We start from the raw sequence: 24,409 nt of genomic DNA on the forward strand, positions 1-24,409 counted from the left end.
AACCTCTTTGCTAATGCATAAGCAAAGTGACCTTTGCTCCACTTCCCAATAGGTTCCTCATCTCCATCTGACACCACCTCAGCCTGGACTTCATTGTTCATATCACTGTGCATTTTGGTCACAATTTAACAAGTCTTTGGTAAGTTTCAAACTTTCCCTCATCTTCATGTCTTCATCTGAGACCTCCACACTCTTCCAGCCTCTGCCAGTTACCCAGTTCCAAAGTCACTTACACATTTTCAGGAGTCTTTATAGCAATGCCTCACTCCTGGTACCAATTTTCTATATTAGTTTGTTGTCACACTGCTATAAAGAACTACCTGAGACTGAGTAATTTATGAAGAAGAGGTTTAATTGACTCACAGTTCCATAGGCTGTACAGGAGTCATGGCTGGGGAGGCCTCAGGGAACTTATAGTCATGGTGGAAGCAGAAGGGGAAACAAGCAAGACTTCATATGACTGGCAGGAGTTTGGGGGGTGGGGGAAGTACCACGTACTTTTATAAACAGTCAGATCTTGTGAGAACTCACTCACTAGTACAAAAACAGCAAGGGGAAAATCCAACCCTATGATCCAATCACTTCCCACCAGGTCCCTCTTCCAACACTGGTGATTACATGAGATCTGGGTGAAGACACAGACCTAAACCATATCAGAGGCCTTTGAGAGGTGATTAGGTCGTGAGGGTGGAACCTTCATGAATGGGATTAGTGCCCTTATTAAAAGGACCCCAGAAAGTTCCCTCACCCCTTCCACCATGTGAAAACACAGCAAGAAGTTGCTACCTCTGAACCAGGAAGCAGGCCCTTCACAGACACCAAATCTGTCAGGGCCTTCATCTTGGACTAGCCTCCAGAACTGTGAGAAACACATGTCTGTTGTTAATCAGTCTATGACATTCTGTTACAGCAGCCCAAATGGACTAAGATGGGGAATGAAGGAGTGGAAAGAAGCTAATAAGGTACTTAGGACAAATCATTCTGATATGGTTTGGATCTGTGTCCTCACCCAAATCTCATGTCAAATTGTAATCTCCAGTGTTGGAGGTGCGACCTGGTGGGAGGTGATGAGATCCTGGGGGTGTTCTCATGAATGAGTGAGTTCTTGTGAGTTCTGGTTGTTTAAAAGTGTGTAGCACCTTCCCACTCTCCCTCCTCCTCCTCCTTCATCCATGTGACTTTTCTGCCTCCCCTTTGCCTTCCATCATGATTGTACATTTTCTGAGGCCTCTCCAGAAGCCAAGGAGTTGCCACTATGCTTGCTGCACAGCCTGTAGAACCATGAGCCACCAATGATACCTCTTTTGTTTATAAATTACCTAGTCTCAGATATCCCTTTATAGCAATGCGAGAACAAACTAATGCATCCTTCTCATGGAAATTGAAAGTGAAGGACAGTCCTTCCCTCCTATATTCCTGCTACCACTGGGTCCAATTCCAGCTTGGCCTGGTAAGAATAATCTTAATTACCCACTGTTCCCAGGACAGTATTTGATACTGATCTGGAGAAACATGTGACCTAGCCCCTGGCTCCATGAGGCACACCTGTCTGGAAAAGAGCCCCATATGATGGAATGAGTTAGGAGCAGAGTAGGGGAAGCAGTGGTCTTGCCACCCCATGACCCAGGGTGGAGGCAGCGCCATCCCTGGGCAGCTGCCTATTCTCAGTTCATTTTGCCTGTCGGAGCTTCATTGCCCCCAAAAGACAATGGCTTAAAGAAGTAGGAAGACAAGAGGGCTTAGAGTGAAACCTACCTGGGGCTTGAATTCTGGCTCCAGGAGCTTGGATGAGAGGGTCACTTTCTCAACTGTTTACACCGTGGATGGCATGACTAGACAATGTTCAGACAGGCCCTACCCCAGCAAACTCCTTCATCTATTGAGATTGCTCTGCCCCAAAAAGTTGGCCTCTGTTTGGCTTTCACAAATTCTCACCTGAGTGCATCTCATCAGCAGAATCGAAATCTCGGCCAGAACCCTTGCTGCAAGAGAGTTAGAAAATGCATTTCCCCCTTCTGGCTCTTGTGATACAGGAGGTAGCAAAGAAAGGAGTGGGAGAGGATGCTAAGTGTGAGAATCTAGTGTCCAGCATGGCACCTCCTGGAGTCATTGCAAGGAGCACATCATAATAGGGAAAGTGTTGCAAAAACTTCTCCAAAATGTTACTAATTGTGATTAATATGATTCATAAAATCACACGCTCACTACAGTGAGATAGAAAGGAAGTGTATTAGGGAGCCTTGGCTCTGCAGCCCTAATGAACGTCAAAAGCTACTGGCTTGACATTAAGAACCATGGACCTAGAGAAATGGTGGAATAAAACTAAAAATTTCTGAGCTCTCTCAAAAGCCTTGGACTGGGTGCTTCCCATGCAGCATCAGCTCAAACTGGGGGCACATGCCTGGCAGGTTTTATGGAATCAAAGGGCATGGGGGCACCGGAATTAGCTGGGGATGGAAGTGTCCCTCCCAAATCTCAGCGAAGGAGTTCAGTAAAGCCCAGAAATGTTGCATTTCTTGTCACTGGTTGTTTTCCATTCTTCACCTGTGCATGGGAGCAGCCTGGAGCAGACAGATGATTTTTTTAAGGCCCTGCATTCCCACCCCACGACCAAGGTACAGAAGGAAGCCAAATTAAATGGAACAGAAAAAAAAAAAAAATCAAAGGCTCATTTTATTCTTTATCAGGCAAAGACACGTGCCGAAAACATAGTCTTCCTACCGTCATAAGCCAAAAGAAGCTTGGATAAGCTAGTACCATGGAATTTGATTGGGTTTCTTTTTCCCTTTTGCCATTGTCCTGTGATAAGTTTGCTGTGATCTCCATGAAGATAAATGGGAAGAAAAGAATAGTTCTATGTGGTGCCCAGAATGTTTGATCCTGTGTCCAGCAGCGGCAGCCAGTGTTACAATCAGTGCCCACAGCTCCAAAGTGCGATTATTATTAGCAGAGAGCCAGGGTTGCTGGAAATAGCCGGAGCCTACCAGGGGAGGGAGCTGCAGGGCCCACAGCCCTGATTCTCATCTCTTTTGGGCTTCTGCTGCTTCTTTGAAGCAACCCCACTTTGACCTCTGGCTTAGGCATAATTTGGGTCCTGTAAACCAGCTGAGATGGGGACAGATGTTCACCTGAGACTTACTCCAAATTCAAGAATGATGAAAGTGAAACAAGCCAGAGAATACTTGAAAGGAGACGACTGCTTGTAGATTCCCTTTCATCCTAACTCTTGGTCTTCCTTCCTCTAGAGGGAGCTATATTTGCACCCACTCCCAGGAATTTCTAGGGAAGCATGGCACCCATAAAAGTGTTCACAAAAGGAGCAAGGCCTGCCCCTACAAGCAGATGTTCTATTCTCCCAGGCTGTGGCCTTGGAGGTCCCAGTAAGACAGCCATACTAGGCTACAGCCAGGCTCAAATTCCTTTGATAAACACCACGTGGAGTTATTCCATCAGGTTGCTGCAGTCTTAAAAGTCAAGAGTTAAAATGGAATGTTGTCTATACTCCTGTGACTATTACGATATCCCTACAAACAATAAGGAATGAAGAAAGGTGATAGGATTCGACTGCCCCAAGGTCTCTTTCATTTCTGGGTAGTTTACAAATAATAGAAATTTATTTCTCACAGTTCTGGAGGCTGGGAAGTTCAAGATCATGGGCAGATTCAGTGTCTGGTGAGGGCTGCTCTCAGCTTCCGAGTTGATATCTTGTAGTTGTGTCCTCACATGGCAGAAGATGGAAGATCAAAACAGTGAATGCAATGTGAGGCCTGTTTCATGAGGTGAATAATCCAATCACCTCCTAAGAGCCCCATCTCTCTTTTTTTTTTTTTTTTTTTTTTTTTTTTTTTTTTTTTTTTGAGATGGAGTCTCACTCTTATTGCCCAGGCTGAAGTGCAGTGGTGCGATCTCAGCTCACTGCAAGCTCCGCCTCCCAGGTTCATGCCAGCCATTCTCCTGCCTCAGCCTCCCAAGTAGCTGGGACTGCAGGCGCCTGCCACTATGCCTGGCTAATTTTTTGTATTTTTAGTAGAGATGGGGTTTCACCGTGTTCACCAGGATGGTCTCCATCTCCTGACCTTGTGATCCACCTGCCTCGGCCTCCCAAAGTGCTGGGATTACAGGCGTGAGCCACCGCCTGGCCAGGGCTGCATCTCTTAATGTAGTTGGCCCTCTGTATCCATGGGTTCAATTCAACCAACCGTGGATAAAAAATGGTCAAAAATAATTTTGTAGCAGACAAAAAATAACAATACAACAATAAAAAATAATACAAATACAAACAATATATGTAACTAAAAATAGCTACTTGCATAGTCTTTCCATTGTATTAGGCATTATCATTAATCCAGAGATGATTTAAAGTATGTGGGAGGTTGTATGCAGGTTAAATGAAGTACTAAGACATTTTATTTAAGAGGCTTGAGGTCCACAGATTAAGGTATTCCTGAGGTGTCCTGGAATCAGTTCCCCATGTGAATACTGAGGCATGACTGTAACTTATCACATCGGTGATTAAGTTTCAACATATGAATTTTGACAAATACATTTAAACCGTAGCAGGAGTCCTCACCAAGAACCCAACCATGCTGGCACCCTGATCTCAGACTACTGGCCTTCAGAACTGTGAGAAACAAATGTCTGTTGTTTAACTCACCCAGTTAAGGGCATTTTGTTGTAGCAACCCAAACTGACTAAGACTTAGAGATACCACTCTCTGTGGTAGTGCATTTCCTGGTATGAGCACAAAAACTAGAGTAGAAAATCAATAGTGTAAATTCTATCACTAGTCTATCAATAGTGTAAATTCTGGGGTCAGTTTTGAAGAATTAGTGGAAATCTACTAGGAAGTCAAGAGGGAAGAACATTCCAAGGGGTGTCAAAAGCTTGGAGATGAGATGCATTTCCATGTGTTCAAAGAAAGGAGAGATGCATGTCTGGAGTACAGGGTACGTAAACAGGCCTGGGAGCATGATTATTGATTATTGATACTCTATTAGCACTTGTATTAATGGGTCATACACAATGTCCTGGTCTCCTTCTCTTTGATTTTTGGATGTTTTCAGTTTATGGAAAGTAAACCAGTTCATATTTTCACATTTTATAGTAAACTTTCATTCTCCTGAGAGGGAACTCATAGGAAATCTTGTTGGGCACTGATTTTCACTTTCCTACATCTTCAGTCGCCCATTAGATGAGGCCCACTGGGAAGTCACAGCTTGTCAATTAGCACAGCCAGGGGAGAGCAGAAGTGGAATCCTGCTGTCTGTCATGCAGCATGTTGCCCACTGTGCCTGAATTCCTGGGTGAAAACAGCACGTCTCTTCCAGAGCATCCCTGAAGGCCAGGAGGTAACAAGGTGAGGACCCAGCTCTGTAGGAGGAGAGTGGGACAGGGGGAAAAGCCCCACTCTGGCTTCAGCACATATCAGCCTTGAGACCTTGGTCCTGACACTAGTGACTGGAACCTCAGGTTATTCTTCTGTAAAGACAAGGATAGTAATACCCTACCCTCAGGACCACTTGAAGGATTAAGATGAGACTTGACATCGATCCCACACCAGTTATTAACCCTAAATAACAGTGGCTTAAAGGAACCAGGGGTTGCATTTTTCCCCCTCTTTATGAGTTTCCCTGCTTTGGTTCTTGCCCCTGTAATCCATTCACAGCAGCTGAAAGAGTATTCAAAATTGAGTCCGATCATATTGAAACCCTCTCACATGGAGTAAAAGCCACCATCCTCTCTCAGCCCAGAAGGCCTGACACATTTTTCCCTTCCCTTCCTGAGCTCCTTTCCCACTGCCTCCCTTTTTCTCCCTGGCATCTTTGCTGGCCCTTGTGTGCTGACAGTCCCCTCCACCAGCTGCCCTCTTCCTCCAGAGTTTTGAAACTGTGTTGACAGCTTGCTTTCCTCTTCTTCAGATCTTTGCTCAAATGTCATGTTCTCAGTCCCTAACCATCCTGTTTAGCCCTATAACTGCCCCACAAGGCCCCTATTAATATTAGCCTCTTCTTACAGATGAGGAATCTGAGGCTTTCAGAGCTTAAATAACCTGTCTAAGTCACATAGCCATTAAGTGTCTGCATCAGTTGGGATACCACCAGTGGAAAGGAACAAAGAGCCCAACTTAAACAGTCCTAAATAGTAAAGGGTATTTTTTAGCTGAAGTTCAGTGGAATGAGGCTTCAGGCAGGGTTTGATCAGGCTCTGGCACCATTTCTCTGCTATACTTGAAGCTTTACCTTCTCCATGGACAGCCTACATCTTTATACTGTTTTTCCTTGTGGTCACAAATAGCTTCGGCAGTTCTAGGGAATCATATCCACGCATGACACTGTCCAAAGACAAAGGATATCATTCTGGGTAGCTCCTGAAAATTGGAAAATTACAAGAGAAATAACACTTAACATATTATTTGCATTTTTAAAACTTCCTTATAGCAAAAGGCACTATAAACAAAGTCAAAACACAAACAATAGGCTAGGAGAAAATATTTGCAACACACATAGCAGAGAAAAGGGCAAATGTATCTTGAAGACAAGGAGCTCCCAGTGAAAACTGACCAAGGTTCCGAGAGGCTGATCACATGGGAAACGGACAGCCTCCTCTGCGGCGAGATAACATTTCTCACCATATAATTTGCAAAACATGAAATCACTGATAACAATGAGTGCTGGCAAAGTGCAGAGAAATACACATCCCCTTATTCTGTTTATAGTGCCATCAATTATGGCTTTTTAGAACATAATATGCATACCCCTGAACTCAGCAATCCCACTTCTGGGATTTATTCAGTCGAAATAAAAGTACTAATGTATAAAGATGTATTCAGGAATTCTTGTCACATATTCTATAGTAACAAGACAAACAATTAAGCAAGCAAAGTTGGAAACAACATGAATACCCATAGTAGGGAATTGCTGGATAAATGATACATTGTATGATACAAACATACTATGGAATACTGTGTAACTATAGGTCCATGGCTTCTTATCTGAAACCCTTGGGGCTGATATGTTTTCATAATTCAGAATTTTTTTCAGAAGTAAAAATTCACTTAGATAATATATATGATAATAATATAAAATAACATGCTTAACATAATATGTAATAATATCTTAAATAATATATTTTTATACTATGTAATACTCCATATAGGTTTGTGGGAACACCTTGTAATCAAATACGTTAATATTTGATTTTATTGGATATTTATCCAACAAATAAATTTATATGGATAAATTTATTGGAATAATTTATTCCATTCATCCAAAATGGAATAAATGAAACTGAAAAAGAATGTTTCAGGTCAAATCTTATCACCAAAATAATTGTGGAAAAAACTGGACTTAGAATGGAGGATAAAGGATTGTGGATGTCATAGGTAGACCTATGTATACTAGCTTGGGGGACATTGGGGGGCATTGTGGGTATACATTCTTAGACACACTCCATGATACATGGCTAAATTCAAAAGTAACTTTTAGAGTGACCCATGAAGTATGATCTCATTATTGCAAGAACAAACCAAAGCCCCCATATATATGGATATGCATTTGCATAAGCCAAGAGAAATCATGGAGGAGCCAGATGAATTGTGTGATTGATTACATGGGGGTGGGAGAGACATTGAGGGGCTTAAAGGGGTAACCCAAAAACATGTCTGTATTCTTTCACTTATTTTAATGAGCTGGCATCACTTTCATAATGAAAATACCAAACTTTTGAAAGAGGGGGAAGGTGCAAGAAAACCAAACAAAAGCCATATTTGAAGGCTTCATAATCCTCTTGCAATGCTGACGTGTGCCACCGTGTGTGGAACTATGTGGGTGTAGGGCACAGCAGTGACCACAGCATACACTCACCTTCACATGCCTCAAAGGGCAAAACAGTAATGAGTTTTCTTTCTTGTTGGTATTAGAAATAAGGGAATAGGAGGGTGCAGGGGATAGACTGGTCCTCACTGGAGAAGATGGGTTTTGAGTCACTCCTTGGCAGGATAATAATGCTAAAGCAAACACTTATGAGAAGCTTCCCTACTTCCTGCATGTCAGCCTCACTCTAACCGTTTCATGCATATAAACTCCCTGATTTCTGCGACAGCCTTCTGAGATGGGTATTTTATTATCATCATCCCCATTTTATAGGTGAGGAAATTCAAGCCCAGGGAGATTAAGTTATTTGCCCGAGGTTATACAGCTACTCCCAACAAAGCTGAGGCCCAAACCAAGGCAGTCTGGCTCAGAGTGTGTGCGCCCAACTACTACTACACACTGCCATTTTTCAGACAGGACCATGGATGGTTGAATGGAGACATACCCATTGCAGCCACAGGGAGGGGCCTGAGGAAGCCCCAGAGTCTAAAGCAGCCAGGGTATGTTCTAGAAATGTTACCTATGTAGGAATACTGTGCCTCCCAGCAAAGACCTGGCTGGATGCCTTAAGCTTCATTCACAAGTACCTGAGAGGATTATGGATCCTCACTGAATCCTCACTGATGCACCTTGCTGCTGCATCTCACCTAGGATCACTGGACAGATAGCTGGCTGAGCAGCTTGCTCACACGTCAGTGCTGGCAGTTCAGTCTAAGATTAGACGGTTGTATGTTACACTGCTGGTGCTTTTTTTGTCCACTGTAGCTGATCACATCGGGCATACCTCTCCCGTGTGTAGTCCCATGGGCTTCTCAGCATGCCTCAACGCACCTGCTCCAAAATGTGTTTTCCCATCTCTTGGTGATGCCTTCCAAGTCCCTCAGAGTCAATTTTGCATGTGCCACCCATCTATGCATTTCAGTCCCACATCCCAAATACCACTGTCAGGTTTGGTGAAAATCCAACCAGCCATTTTCACATGATATGATGACAGACAAATAGAGAGAAATGTAATTGAAGTTATAATTATTATCCAAGGCTCTCTGAGCTGGAGTCGTATGTGTACCAAATTCCCCAAAAAGCAAGTACTGACCAAAATTTCCCAGAAAACAAGTACTGACCATTTGGGTGTTTCCTTCCTCCCTGTCCCCTTCCTTCCTTCTCTTCTGTTTCCCTCCTTTACCTGCACATCACTGAGTTTCCTTCTCTCCTTCTCTTTCCCTCTACCTTCCTTGTCATGTTTCTTGAACACCTACTTTGTAGGTACACCCAGCCTATCCATGCCCATCTGCTGCCATCACTTCAGCCTGGAGGAAAGGTGGTCTCAACTCCCCACCCTTCTCCCTACTAAATTCATCAGCTACAGTACTAAAGTCTCCAGTAACCATAGCGGACAAACAGCACAACAAGCAGTGTCCTCTGGGTGGGAGAATCCTTCACCCACCCCTGCCCCAGCCACGGCCCACCTACAGTTTTCCTGAGAGAAGGCGTCTGGAGTGACCTGTCTCATTTCTTTCCAGGAGCTTTAATTCGCCACATCAGTGTCTCCAAACTTTTAATCCATAAAAAAATGTATCCTGCCCCTCAATATATTTAGGTAAAAATAATATGCATGTTACCAAATGAATTTACATTCTGAAACATGCACACAAAATAAACATTTGTAAAGTATCATGTAAGATAGTATTATAAATAGAAGTTCTAACGTTTTATTCCCAGTATCCCACCTTGCAAACCACAGCTTTAAATAACCCAGCTGCCTGCAGCCCATGCTAACTGGAGTTTCTGTTTCTGTATTTGCAGGACATGTTCACATTACAGACTTCAACATAGCGACGGTAGTGAAAGGAGCAGAAAGGGCTTCCTCCATGGCTGGCACCAAGCCCTACATGGGTGAGTGTTCCAGGCCCCTTCTTTTCATGTGATCAGGCTCAATGCCTAAGACTCAGCATCCTTCTCTTGTTTCGTCTGCCACTGCCCGCTGCCACACACCCTCCTCCCATGCTCCCATGAGGCCCCACAGTTCCCAGTAGATACAATGCTCTCTCGAAGCTCTGGACCTTTTCCAAGCTGTCTCCTCTGCTAGACAACCACTCCCCTCTTGGTTTTTCTAGAGAACTCCTGCTCAGCCAGAGAGCCATGGCTCAGGCTTGAGAGGGTGGCAAACAAAACAAGTACTTTCTTTTCCATTTACGTTCAGTATTTTCCAGAATTTAACTTGGTGATGGCCATTCTGGGTCTATATTCTTAGACACACAGTGTTCTTTCAATATGCAGTTTTAAATCGTTTTTTTAAGGAATTTTTATGGAATTATCATTTTTAGTATGCATTCTGTTCTCTTGCTTTTATTTTCTTGGTTATGGATGCCTCTTATCTGAATGCTGGATCTTCTTTGCCAATCTTCAACATTTCTCACTGTCTCAAATCTTTACTACCTCTTCCTTCATTTCTTTAAAAATGTTCTCATTGTTATATTTCTCTTTCTCCCAAGGCATTATCTATTGTGTTTATTTGTTTCGTGCATTTTCTAGTGAAGTCTTCATTTCTGAAATCATTTGCCCTTGATTTCTTTCTCCCTAAGTTCTCTCACCTGATTTCTGAGTTTTTTATTCTAATTTATGTTGTTTTTCATGTCTTATATAATTTTGTTAATGCTTTTATTACGTGTTAATTCTGAATATCTATATTGTTATCAATTGCTGTGTAACAAACTGTGGCAAAACATAGTGGTTTAGGACAATCACAATATTATTTCTCGCAATTCTTTTGGTTGACCAAGTGTTTTCTCTTCGGGTTTAGCTGGTTCACTCATGAAAATGCATTCAGCTGGTAGGTCAGCTGGGAGCTGGGTTCAGCTAGGACAGCTGAGATGAACGTATCACTGTTTCTCTATGTGGTCTTTCATCATCGAAGTGGCTAGAGTGAACTTCCTCACATGCAGTTTCAAGATGGTAGAGCCAGTTCCCCCATGCTTATCAGGACTCTGCCTGCTTCACATTTCCTGATGTTCGGTTGGTCAAGGCAAGTCACATAGCCAACCACGTGGAAGGGAACTGTATGGAGCATGGTTATCAGAAGGCTGATGCATGGGGGAACCGTGAATGAAACAACCCATCACTGTGTCTTTTAACTCCTTTGAAACGTAGTCTATAGGTTCGTTCTGTTTTATCAGCACATCTTTCTGTGTGTTTGTATTGCAGTGGTGTTATTCTGCTCTTCATTCTCCTTTTACTTGTAACAACTTGGTATGGAATTTGACTTTGATACTTTTCTGTTGCTCTTTTGTTTCAGTAATTGTTGATGATTACTAATATATCATATGCATGAGTTTTATGCCTAGATAATCCACACTTACCATTACAAATAATAAAAGAAATACAAGTTTAAGGCTAGAAAATGTAATCAGTGCTGCACAAAAGGTACAAACACATTTACAGCCCAAATTTCTCCATATCTTTCTTCCAAAGGTTACTGCTTTTAATGTTTTCCTTTTATTTTCCTTTTTCAAATGGAAGAAGGAGGCCTTAGGAAGCATAGAATCTGAAAAATGGATGAAGCATTAATAGGTGATACCAAACCAGAGGTGCAACTTTTGCTGCAGAAAACTAACCACTGGGATGAGGAGTCCACCATCTCGGCTGAACTCTGTGCTGCTGTCTGTCATTCAGCAGTGAAAATGCCCTGTTTGGCCTCACTTACCTCTGGCCAGATTGTGCCTTATAGGGCACCGTATATTGAATTAAACAACCAAAATCTTTCCTCCCCAACCTCATAAACAGCGCCTAAAACCGCCTGGAGGAGTTAAGAGTTGCACATGGGTATTGGAGTGGAGGAGGAGGCTTAGTTTGGACGTGGTGGAGGGTTTGAATTCCACATGGCCTGCGGAAGAAGAGACCTCCCTGAGCCCTTGGCAAAACCTAAATTCCAATCTATCTTCATGAACACTAGGGTTTTGGGGATCCACTATATCCTTCTTATTATCTTCCTTACAGATTTAAAAAGATATGACTATTTCCCTGGAAGGATAAATTCCACCTTTGGACTTGAGATCAAAATAGAGCCAGCTGAGGGGCCTCCAGCAAGAGAGAGGGGTAGAAATTGCTCATTTTATGTGAACTTTGTTCTTCTAAACTTTTAGAAGATGGTGTGGTTCAGGATCGCATTCCTTACTTAACAGACCTGTCTCTTGTGTTGTTTTGTGAAGTGTCAACATCTAAGGCAGCTTGCTATCCAGGTTTCCTGGCTTTGTTCTCCTCTCCCATTTTTATCTGGAGTTCCTCTTTCCTTTGTCTGTAGGGTCCTTGTCCTGATGCATTTTGGTTCCACGTCATACAGTTTTTCCTTGGGGCTTTTTCCTGGAAGGATTTGTGACTGGGTGGATTATAGACTTTTGATGTCCCGATTCTTCCACCTCCTTAGAATTTATCGAGAGCCCTTTCAATGCCCCTGATACTAGACTGGGCAAACTCCTACCAGCTTCAGCTGCTGTGCTCAGAGTGGTCAGCTGTGTTTCCCAGTGAATACCTGCTGAATACCTTGGAGTTCTTTGTTTTCTGGTCCATAGAATGCTGCTTTGCTGCTTCTCTTGGTTTCTGTGTAGAAATCACTACCATGCACTTCTTGTCACTGTGGGTGTTTTGCTCCTACCCACCTGTATTTTGAGGGTTGTGGAGACAACTTATTTTTGTAGCAAATGCATGCATGGGTTTTTGGTTTAGCAATCTGTTTGCTCTGTTTTATATGCAGATTTGGGGAGATTCAAAATCTATACCATCATCTCTCTAGAATCTACTACTTATGTCATTAATCTTTCATTTATTAAATAAATTGAATAAATAAAGTTTGGCTACAAATAAATTGAATAAATAAAGTTTGGCTACAAATACCCTCAATGGTATAAATAATAGGCAACTTGCTTTTAAGTATTGACTACATGTCAGGCACTGAGCTAAGTGCTTTCCACCTAAAATTTAACGTGAAGATAGGCCCATTAACTATAACCTCTAAGCTCTTCTAATGCCCTCGAACATGGGATAGACACAAGTATCTCTTTCCATTTTAGAGTTAAGGAAATGGTGGCTTAGGAGGTTGGGTGACTTCCCCATGTTGACATTGTTGGCAAGAGTCAGACCCAGGTAAACGTGACTCCAAAACCTAAGCTCTGAAGTACATCTCAACCTGACCTCCCATGGCAGCAACTCCTTTTTAGCAAAAATACCAGCAGATATCCATATAAGTGAATTCATTCACTTACAGGTAGTCTTCATGGGAGCCTGAGCACTTACTCCAATAAGGCTTTTTTTTGTTGACGACCTTTCTGAGATCCCTTTCCGGAAGGATCTAGAGCTGGGGCAAATCTGACCGAAGAAGTCACTGCGTTGAGAGTCAAGAGAGATCAAATGGGTGGGATTCAGCAACTGATGGGATGGAGAATGGGGGCAAAGGCAACTTCCCAGGTCTCTGGATTTTGCAGCAGAGTGGTGCTCACTCTGTAGGGGACACAGCAAGACCAGTAGGTTTGTGGAGTGGCATGATGCAGACTGGACATGTGGATGGAGAACCTGCCGGCACTGAGATGCAGCACAGCCAAGGAAGTGGGCGGGATACCCCAAGAAAGATGCAGGAAGGCAGAGAACCAGATTCCAAGGCTCAAGAATGCCGTGCTGGAAGGGGCACGTGGAGGCTGAGGGGGACATCCCACAGGGGAGTGCCAAGAAGAGAGACACAAGGTAAGGGCAGCAGCTCCCATTAGAAGCCTCCTCGTATTCCTACAGATTCGTTCTGACTGCTTTCACGCTGTTTCCAAAAAGCAAATTGATGTCAAGGGGTGTAGATCCTGGACCACTGGAGAAGTTCAAGACAGTTTTTGTTTTTGTTTTGTTTTGTTTGAGACAGAGTTTCACTCTTGTCACCCGGGCTAGAGTATAATGGCATGATCTTGGCTCACTGCAACCTCTGCCTCCCAGGTTCAAGCGATTCTCCTGCCTCAACCTCCCAAGTAGCTGGGATTACAGGCACGTGCCACCACGCCTGGCTAATATTTGTATTTTTAGTAGAGACAAGGTTTTACCACGTTGACCAGGCTGGTCTTGAACTCCTGACATTAGGTGATTCATCTGCCTCAGCCTCCCAAAGTGCTGGGACTACAGGCATGAGCCATTGTACCTGGCCAAGTTCAAGGCAGTTTTCTGCCAGCCCTGATGTCCCTGCCTGCACGTGGCACCATGCCTGACAGACTCACCCGAGCCTCCTCAAAGGCTCTACTTGGGCTTCCTGGCCCCGCTCTCTGCCTCACACTGTCTGAGGCAGCCCAGTCCAGGTTCTTAGTCTCCAGGAAAGCAGAGCCATGGGGACCCAGCTGGGCACTCTCCTCCATGGCCCTGCTTTCTAAAGGGAGAAGAAATCTGGCCTGTATTGGGACCTCGCTACCTGCCTGTCTTCACATTTAATCCTCGGAAGATTCACACGACGTTTCTACATCTCTCTTATTTTATGTGTGAGGAACCTGAGGTCCGGAGAGGTTAATTAGCCTGCCCAGGGCCACACAGCTCATCAGCGAAGGAGCCGGGATTTGAAGCCAAGTCTGTTTGCATCTGAAGTCTATGCTTTTGCTGCTACAACAAGCTGCGTTTTTGACGCTGAGCTCCTGAATTATAAAGACGACTTTCTCAGCCAAGAAATAAGTTCATTGTCCCAGCTGTAGGTGAGAGTTGGGGCTACTGATGTCCTTCCAATTAGAAAAGCTTCAGGCCTGACTTAATGGCCAAATGTACAGAAGAGATTTTTATAGGCTTTAGAGGACACAGCTGATTTTTCCAAATGGTTGTATTTTCAGACATTGTAGTTGGCGAACAGTACCAGTCTGTGGGAGTTTAGTGGGGAAGATGGGGTTAAGGGAGAGCTCTCTCAATAAAGTCAAATCTTGCAGCTCCTGGGGCTGTAAATTCCTAATGCCAAGTGGCAGGTTTGTTTATTTCACTCACTTGAGCTGTTCAGTTCAAAGGCCCAATAACAAGTTCCCAGAATGTTCCCCACACAGATTCAGAAAATGGGCTGATGAGTAAGCTCCCAGAGGTAACTCACAAAAGATGATCCCGGAAGAAAAATTTGCATAGGGCTGAATTTTCATTAATTAAAAGAGCAGATGGAATTTGCAATTGGAGAAAAAAAAGATCTCTCTAAAATGTGCCAGATTAGAAGTCAGAATGTTCCAGCAGCCACACGGGGCTTCAGAGTTTATTAATTTGAGGTGAAATGAAGAGCAGGGCATTCATTCAGTAAACATTTGCAGAGTGTTTAGGAGGTACAGGGCTTAGTTAGGCACTGGGACTGCAGAGGGAAATACTGCTCTCCCAGTCCTTACGCAGATCGTATGAACATAGTCGTACACAGGTCACAGTCAAGGAGGATGATGGTGTAGCTACTGGAAGGAGGTGCTTCTGGCATGAAAAGGGGGAGGTGAGATCGTTTTGAACAGTTTTAAGACCGGTTCCTGGAGAAGGTGACAATCTGAATTAGACTTTAAGGAGGTGCTCTGTTGGGTAACGATACAGAGAGGACATTTACACAGATGGAACAGCCCATACAAAGGCATGGAGGAGTGAAGCACCATTGTGTGAAGGGAGATCTTGGCAGCTCCATTGTTTTACAGCTTCTAGGACAAGAGGAGGTGGGGAGGGAGAGAGGAGACAGGCCAAAGCACAGGAGTCTTGAATGCTGTGGTAAGAGCCCAGGGAACCAGTGGAAGGTTCAATGCTGGAGACCACTGAGATCAGACTTATAGGATTAGGGCCTCAAGAGTGGTGACCTTGGAGAAATAGATGAGTAACAGGAAAGCATTAGGGGTCAGGCTCACGGAGGGTCCAGGTGAAGTGTGGGCTTCAGCATGGGGTGGTTGGGTGTCTTCCACTAAGTGGCTGAGTGAACCTGGGTGAATCTCATTACCAGACATAGTGCGCATAAAGCACTTACCATGATGAACACTCAGGAAATGTTGGCCGCTGAACCACAGGACCTCTCAGAATCCTCGTCTGAGAAATGGGATTAATGGTTTATGCAGTCAGCCTCAGGAGGTTGCTCTGAGGATATATTGACATTAAGTATGGAAGGCATATAGCATAATGCCTGACGAAAGGTAACTACTCAAAACCAGTAGCCAATATTAATGTTTGTTCCGATTGCTAATAGTTCAATGATTATTTGGTGTATGCCAAAGACTGGGAACACAGGACTAACTTCAACATTCCCCTGCCTTATGGAACTCACACTCCAGTTGTGGAAACAGACTAACCAAATCCTAGTTCCCTGCAGGGTCTCGGTTGGCCGGGGGATGGTGGGTGCGCTAGGGAGATGATAGGGCTGTTGCATTGTCAGCACTCACCAAATGTCAGTTCCCTTCCCCCAGGACACTGCAGTGAGCACAGAGGGATGCTGGTGGTGATGGCAGCAGTGGCCTGTCTGCAGTGGGGGAGGTGCAACCAGGGCTCTGTGCTCCACGGAGCCAACAGGAGCCAGGAACAGGTGGAAGCCCCGCCGCCCCCTTCTGAGTTGGAGAGGTGAGATCCCTGCCCTCCTGGGTGCAGCTGTAGCTGCTCAGCTGCAGCTGCAGACCTGGGCATCCCTGTGCTCTCAGGGAAACCCCATTCCCCCCATAGGCTCAGGGGCACCTGTTCCTGCTGCCTGGACTCTCCCTGCTCCTGGTACCCACTCTGATTTCAGAGTGGGGTTGTGGCCAAGCCTGGGTACATACCAGCTAGGTATGCACATACTCAGGGCAGCACTGACATGCCAGCCCCCTGCTACCTTGGCCCCCTCCAGACATTGGGCACTGACAAGCATGAGAGGGAGACTGAAAGGGTGCTGAGAATGGCTCATAGCTGGTCTGCAGGAGCCCATCAGCACAAACAGCATGGGCACCATGAACAGTGGCAGGAGGCAGACAGGCTACTGGGTGGAAAGGAGTGGGTCCCCATGAAGCCCCACTTTCAAGCCAGGGATGGTCTGAAGCCTGAGGGCTGGGCTGCCAGTTCTGCTGACCGGAGTGAGAACTTGTGATGCCTTTTCCAGGCCCACCCATGGCCACCCATGGACCAATCACCACGTACTTCCTTCCCTCTGAAGCCCATAAAAACCCCAAACTAAGCAAGACTGGGGCAGATGTTGGGACAACCTGCCTGCGGAGAGGAGCTACCCACTGTGGGTCTCCTCACAGCTGACAGCGGAACAGACATCTGCACAATCTGCCTGTGGAAAGGAGCTACCCACTTCAGGTCTCCTGAGAGCTGTAGTGTAGCTCAATAAAGCACCTCTTTGTGTTGCTTACCCTCCAGTTGTCCATGTACCTCATTCTTCCTGGACACAGGACAAGAACTCAGGACCTGCCGAATGGTGGGAGTGAAAGAGCTGTAACACAAACAGGGCTGAAATATGTCCCCCACCTGCTCACCACGTTGTGAACACAAGGAGAGAAGCAGAGAAGAACTGTAACCCTTCAGGGAGCCCAGACTTAGGAGCTCCCCAAGCCAGGGCTGTGATGCCCTCTTTGGGGTTCTGCAGTTCCTGGCATCTCCAAGCTTCTAGGCACCACCATGTTCCCCAGTGCCCACAGTGAAAGCCACTCTCAGTATGCCTGGTCCAGCTGAAGCCTTGCAGGGAGCTGGCGCTTGTGCCAATACCTGGAGCTGTCCACCCCACCACAGCCAGCATGCCTTCCTGTGTGCAATGCCCGGACCCCCATGCTCGCTCGCTCATGCAACCCTCACTGCTGACTGCCTGGCTTGCCCTTGGCAGGCATGGGATCTGGGCCGGTAGCACAAGCCGAGTGCAGCCTGCCAGGCCGAGCGAGCAGAATGAACCATTCAGGCCCGAGGAAAAACTCAGGTGAAGGCACCACCAGCCATGGGGGTTTCCGGCTGGGGAAGCAACACCCCAAGGATCCCGTGACAGTGGGGCCGCCATGGCAGTGTCGTGCTCTCCTTGTAGATATTATTGAGGCCAGGGAAAGTGAAGTTTGCTTCCCAGAGAAAGTGGCAAAGCCAGCATTCGGCCCTAGGTCAGTGAGGCTCCGCTGCCCATTATCTTTCCTGAGAACCATTCATTCATTCATTCATTCATTCATTCATTCATTCATTCAACAGAGATTTGCTGAGCACCTTCTACATGCTAGGCAGTGTTCTATGAGCTGAAAATGCATGTGTGAATAAAACAAAGTATTCCTGCCCTCATTGGTTTGGCTGTTCGTGAGGGAAACAGTCACTTTAAAAATCATCAAACTGATAAATATGTAGTTTGAGATGCTTAGTTTTGAGGAATAATTTTCATGCAGTAAAATGTACTCCTTTAGTGTATAGTTCTCTGAATTCAGACAAACACATACAGTCATAGATAAACACCACCATGATAAAGATATAGATGGGTTCCGTCACCCCCACAAAAGTTCCTCATTCCCAGTCCCTGGCAACCAGCAATTGGTTTTTTACCCCTATGATTGTGCCTATTCCAGAGAGTCATATAAATGAGATCATATTGTATGCAGCCTTTTGAATGTGACTTTTTCACTTAGAATGATGTATTTGAGACTTACTCATGTCGTGTGTATCAGTAGTGCCTTCCTATTGCTGGATATACATACACATGTTTTATCTGTTCATCAGTTGAGGGACACTTGAGTTGTTTAGAGTTTTACATATTTATGATTAAAACTATTATGGACATTTGCATACAGGTTTTATATGAGCTTAAATTTCCATTTCTCTGGAATAATTACCTAGAAGTAGGATTGCTGGATCATTTGGTATGAAACTGCGAAATTGGTTTCTAGAATGCCTAAACCACTTTACATTCCCACAAGCAACAAATGAGAGACACAGTTGTTCTGCATCCTCCCCAGGACTTGGTATTGTCCTGTCATTGAGGTCATTAGGCATTCTAACAGGTCAGTCATGATTTCAACTTGCAAATCCCTAGTAACTAATGGGGTTGAGCATCTTTTCACTTGCCGATTTGACATCCACATATTTTCTGTGTGGAGTATATGTTCAAGTCACTTGCCCATTAATTTATTGGATTATTTTGGCCAGGCACACTGGCTCATGCCTGCAATCTCAGCACTTAGGGAGGCTGAGGCGGGCAGATCACTTGAGACCAGGATTTCAAGACCAGCCTGGCCAACATGGAGAAACCCTGTCTCTACTAAAAAATACAAAAAATTAACTGGGTGTGGTGGCATGCACCTGTAATCCCACTTACTTAGGAAGCTGAAGCCCAGGAGGCAGAGGTTGCAGTGAGCCAAGATTGCACCACTACAGTCCACCCTGGGCAACAGAGCGAGACTCCATCTAAACAACAATAAAAAAAACAAAAAAAGAAGGAAAGAAAGAAAAAAACATTTACTGGATTATTTTATTTTATTACATTTTGAGAGTTTTAAAATATATCCTGGATAGAATTCCTTTATCAGATGTATATTCTAAAAATATTTTCTCCAAGTCAGTGGCTTGTCTTTCTATTATCTTAAAAGAGTCTTCTTAAATTTATTTTTATTTGACTATTCAAGTGAAGCAGTGGGACTGCTAAAGGAACAAAGAAGTTTGTTACCAGTTGTGATCAATTAGTTATAAACACCACTGTACTTAGATCAATTTAAGAGTCTTTTTTAAAAGCAGAAGTTTTAAGTTATGATGTCAACTGTAAGGTTTTTGCAGTGCTTCATAAGGTGAAGAAGTTCCCTTCTACTTCCAATTTATTCAGTTTTTTTAAATCATAAATGCGTGTTGAATTTGGTCACATGGCATTTCTAAATCTGTCGAGATAATCCTGTGGTTTCTCTTCTATAGTCTGTTGAAATACTGCTGACTGACTTTGAAATGTTGCACCAGCCTTACCTTCCCAGAAGAAACCCTGTTTGCTCATAACATATCTTTTACATATAATCCTGCAATCAGTGTACTAATATCTTGTTCATGATATTTACATCTAGGTTCTTGAGGAATTTTTGTCCGTAGTTCTATTTTCTTGTAACAACTTGGTGTGGTTGATATTTAGACCACTTATATTTAATGTAATTATTGAGATAATTTTATTTAAATCTACTATCTTGCCTTTTCTTGTATTCGTTTCGTTTGGTCTTTGTTCCTCTTTTTCCTCCTTATTTTGGATTAGTTAATCCTTACTTATGGTCCACTTTAACTTCTCCATTAGCCTAGTATTTATACCTTTTTAAAAAGCAATATACTTCTTCAATTAGTCAGAAAACACCTTAAAATCTGTTACAGCATGTGTAATCTTATAATATACCCAAATTCATTATATTCATCCCTTTTTACTATAAATATATAATTCATAGAATTTATTTTTGCTTTACATAATCAATTATATTTTGTAGTGGTTAAAACTTAAAAAAAAAACTTTACATTTACCTTCTTTTTGCTATTTTCATATTCTTTCTTTGTGTAGCTTCAGTTTTCTAGCAGTTATTATATTCATTCTACCTGGAGGACTTCCTTTAATAATTCTGACTATTAAAATCTACTGGTAATGAATTCTTTCTTCTTTTGGTTTGCTTATATAAGGAAAAGAGTCTTTATTTCCTTACATTGTTACAAGATATTTTAACTAGATACAGAACTCTGGGTTAAGAGGGTTTTTTTTTTTCCTTAGTCACTTCAATATTGCCACTCCATTGCTTCTGATTTGCAGTGTTACTGACAACAAGTCTGCTGTAATTCCTATCCCTGTTCCTCTGTAGGTCATATGCTTTTTTCCTTCAGCTGACTCCAAGATTTTCTCTCTCTCTTTGGTTTTAGATATGAGGTACCAAGGCATATTGGAAATTTTTTCTTTTTGATGTTTATTCTGGTTGGTGTTTTCTGAGCTTTTTGGGTATGTGGTTTGATTACTCATCATTTTTAGAAAATTCTTGGTCATTATCTCTGCAAATGTATATATTTTTGACCCATTCTCTCTCTACTCTGTTTCTGGGATTTCAAAAGTGAGATCTTTGATATTTTCCCTCACAATATTTGCATGCTCTCTTCTCCCCATCCCCCACCACACTTTTGTCTCTTAGTGTTTCACTTCAGGCAATTTCTTTTGACCTATCTTCAAGTCTATTGATAAACCTATTGGAAGCATTCTTTATCTCTGGCACTATGTTTTGGCATTTGTTTTTAGCATTTCCATCTGCTTTTATAGTTTCTGTCTTTCTGTTGAAATCCCCGTCTGTTAACGCATGCTGTCTACCTTTCCACTAGAGCCTTTGAAATGTTTTAAATTCCTTGTTTGTTAGGTCTGACATCTAGTCATATCTGAGTAGGATTCTATTCATTTCTTTGTCTCTTCACAATGAGTTTTTGTTTTTTTGTCCTGTGTCCAATAATTTTTTATTAAAATATTTGCATGATATAAAGGAAAATGTTTAGGCCTGGAAATTGACATGTTTCTTTTAATACTTTGCATTTAGTTTTTTTTTTTTTTTTTTTTTTTTTTTTTTTTTTTTTTTTGAGGAGGTAGCATTGAGTCAATCTAATTAGGAGTTGAGCTCGTCTTGAGTTTTGTTGTTCTGTGGTTATTTTCAAAAGATCGGCTTTAGAGTTTGTTTTCAGTGTGGTTACCAAAGTGTTATCCTCAATGTTCCTGTTCCACCTTTGACTTAGTGTTTCTCTGTGAATCTGTGCCTTAAATAGGGTCTCTCTTTAAGCTCCTGTTCCCTAGCAATAGACTTCTGTTTCTAGTTCCTTGCCACTTGCTGATGTGGCAGGGGGTGGGGAGAGTACATGTCCTCTGCTGCTTTGGTTCAGCCTGTCTTAGGTAGGCTCTGTGTCAATGGGTCTTGGGGATCTTAGGGGTATGTCACATTGATCCTATCTTTCTCCAGCAATAGGAAAACACTAATGGTCTGATCCCAGGATCTTAGCAAGGAAATGAAACTGCATTTGCTAAGGCCCTGAGGCAAAAGAAGCTTGGCCCATGGAACCAAAAGAAAACTAATGTGACCTGAGCAAAGTCAGCAAGAAAGATAACCCTTGAGAGACCTGTAGGGCCAGATTATGTGTTACCTGTGTGCTGCATTATAGCTTTTGGTTTTTTATAGCAAGTTCAAGGGAAAATTTTAAAGAACATTAATTGTCTTGGATAAATAGAGAATTTGGCATCCTTTAAGAGAGTGGTACTGGATAAACTAACTTTTCTATCATCTCATATGCTATTTAGAAGTTCATCTCAAGTTTCACATATTGACTGTAAAATGCGCCGACTCTAATTCTGTGCTTCCAGTTAGAATATCATTTCTCCATGAAAACTTCCAAAAGTCTTTTTTTTTTTAATTTACTAGTTGAATCGGACGCATTTAACATGAAGTATCTTTCTGGCACTGGTGCATCATTTATTTCTGCCCTTTATCAGAGCTTACCTATTTACTCATTAGCCAATTAAGCTTTCTTTCCTCTTCTTCTTCCTATGCATACCTGTGAAATACTAATGGTCAACAGCTGAGCAGTTTCTTGCATACATTAGTGAAATGAGTTTTCTATTGCTAGCAATGTTACTAGCATCTCCCCAAAAAGAAAAATTATCAGACTGATGCAGTGGTTTCATGTTATCTCAAATTAATATGTAAGCGGGTGACACCTGAGTTCATCTGAGTAGCCGAGAGCCAAAGAAATATAAATTACTCCCCAAAGGATTAAGAGAGAGGCCAAGCATGCTACTTATCTCTTCTTTCCACAGCTTCTCAGCCCACTTTAATGCAATGAATTATGGCAGAGCTCTTGAATCATTTGGGGAACATGTACAATATGTGCCTTGATGAGTTGGGCTTCCATTTATGCATTCATTTCATTGTCCATTCAGTAATAATGAATTACTATAACAAAAACTAGCTAACATCTGTTGAGAACTTACTTTATGTCAATCTCTGAAGTAAATGTGTCACATAAGTTGTCTCATTATGGGGTAAGGGCTATTATATTCCATCGAATCTGAAACTCAAAGTTAAATGCTTGCCCAGTGACAAACAGCCAGCAAAGGTACCCATTGAGATTCAAAGCCAGGATGCTGTGACTTAAGTTATTTGCCACTATGACACATTAAGCATCTACTTCTAGATCAGCTACGTGCTAATCCTTTGAATCTGGAGCTGACTTAGGCATGTCCCTGCCTTCAGAGAGCTCACCACCCAGTGGGGGAGATGGACATGTATACTATTAATTAAAATAGAGCATGATAAGTGCTGTAAGGAAGAAATGAGCAAAAGTTTAGTGAGAATCTAGGCCATAGATTGATGTATTAGTAATATGCCAGGAGAGAGGGTAAGATGGGAAACAGGAATAGCAAGGGACTTGGTGAAGATCCCATAGTGAAATGTGGTCTGAGTCTCGAAGTATGAATAGGAGTTCATGAGTATGAAAAGCAGGCTAAAGTCATTGATGATTCAAAATATAGTATATCCTATTGTTTGAAGCTGGCACAATGGGTGTAAAAAGAATAGTGGCCAAATATGAGGGTGGCTGGGGCCTGCTTTTAGGAAGTTTTTAAACTTTATAGTAAATAGGAAAGTTGTAATGATTTTGAGCAAGTAGTTTAAACATGTGAATAATAACAACAATAATACTAGATACCATTTATTGAGCACTTACCATGTGCTTAATCAACAGATACATAGCCATTTTCTCTTCACAATAAGATTATGTAGCAGACATTGTTATTCCTTCTTGCAGATGAGGAAACTGAGGTACGTATAAGAGGTTAAGCAGCTTACCCAAGGTCATTGTGCCAGTAAACATGGGAGCTGAGGTTCAGTTGCAGGCCTGAGTAATGACCACGTTTGTAATCCCTCTGTTTCACTGATTCTACTACTTAGAAGTCTCTCAGGGGCAGGTGGAGTTGGGATTGAAGAGCCCCAGGCTGGAGACAAGCAAGTGGTTGAGGGAGCAACAATGAGACCAGACACAGATGAAAAAGGACCAGAGTGGAGGATAGAGAGGAGGGTAGAGAGGAAGTTTCTGGAAGGGAAAAATGGTAAGTCTTGGTGACCAATCTAATTATCAAACACAAAGGCTGAAAGAGTCCTAGAGTCCAAGTTGATGCCCAGGTTTCTGACTATGCAGCTGAAAAGACCCTTGTGGCTGAGATTGAGAACTCAGGAGAAGGGGCAGTTCGAGAGCTTAGTTCAGACAGGTTGAGTTGTGCCCATGGGACCGTAGGTGGAAGTGTCCAGTGGGTGTTGGCTACCCAGATCTGGCCATCCTGCCAGCCAGGATGTGCAAGCTGGAGACATGGTCTTGCCTTGAAGAAAGTATCAATGGGTAGGAGACTTGGGTTCTAGTCCCAGCTGGGCCAGAAGTCATTTAACTCCTCCATTCGGCCTTGGCCTCCTTGTCCATAACATTTAAGGGAGGAAGGAAATTACCTTGAAGGCCCCGTCTAAGCCAAAATTTAGTAATTCTGTGTTCCCAGTCAAGAAGAGAGCAAACACCTGTGGAAACAGATCCTGGAAGGCTGTCAGCTCGCAGGCTAGATGTTGAATAGCATTTCACACTCC

General features: G+C 43.1%; 1 protein-coding gene across 2 annotated transcripts in view; it reads left to right on the plus strand.

Annotated features, from left to right (window-relative positions):
- The window catches only part of STK32B (serine/threonine kinase 32B), a 411,092-nt gene that overhangs the window by 328,114 nt on the left and 58,569 nt on the right, over positions 1 to 24,409 (plus strand). The window contains exon 6 of one of the 2 annotated variants that reach the window (XM_050792141.1): positions 9,675 to 9,764. The exons of the other annotated variant lie outside the window; for it this stretch is intronic. Within the exon in view, the coding sequence (XP_050648098.1) occupies positions 9,675 to 9,764 (90 nt within the window). The remainder of the gene's footprint in view (positions 1 to 9,674; positions 9,765 to 24,409) is intronic. 2 annotated transcript variants of the gene reach the window in all.

Source organism: Macaca thibetana, chromosome 5 (assembly GCF_024542745.1).
Source record: "Macaca thibetana thibetana isolate TM-01 chromosome 5, ASM2454274v1, whole genome shotgun sequence".
In the NCBI taxonomy this organism is placed as follows: Eukaryota; Metazoa; Chordata; class Mammalia; order Primates; family Cercopithecidae; genus Macaca; species Macaca thibetana.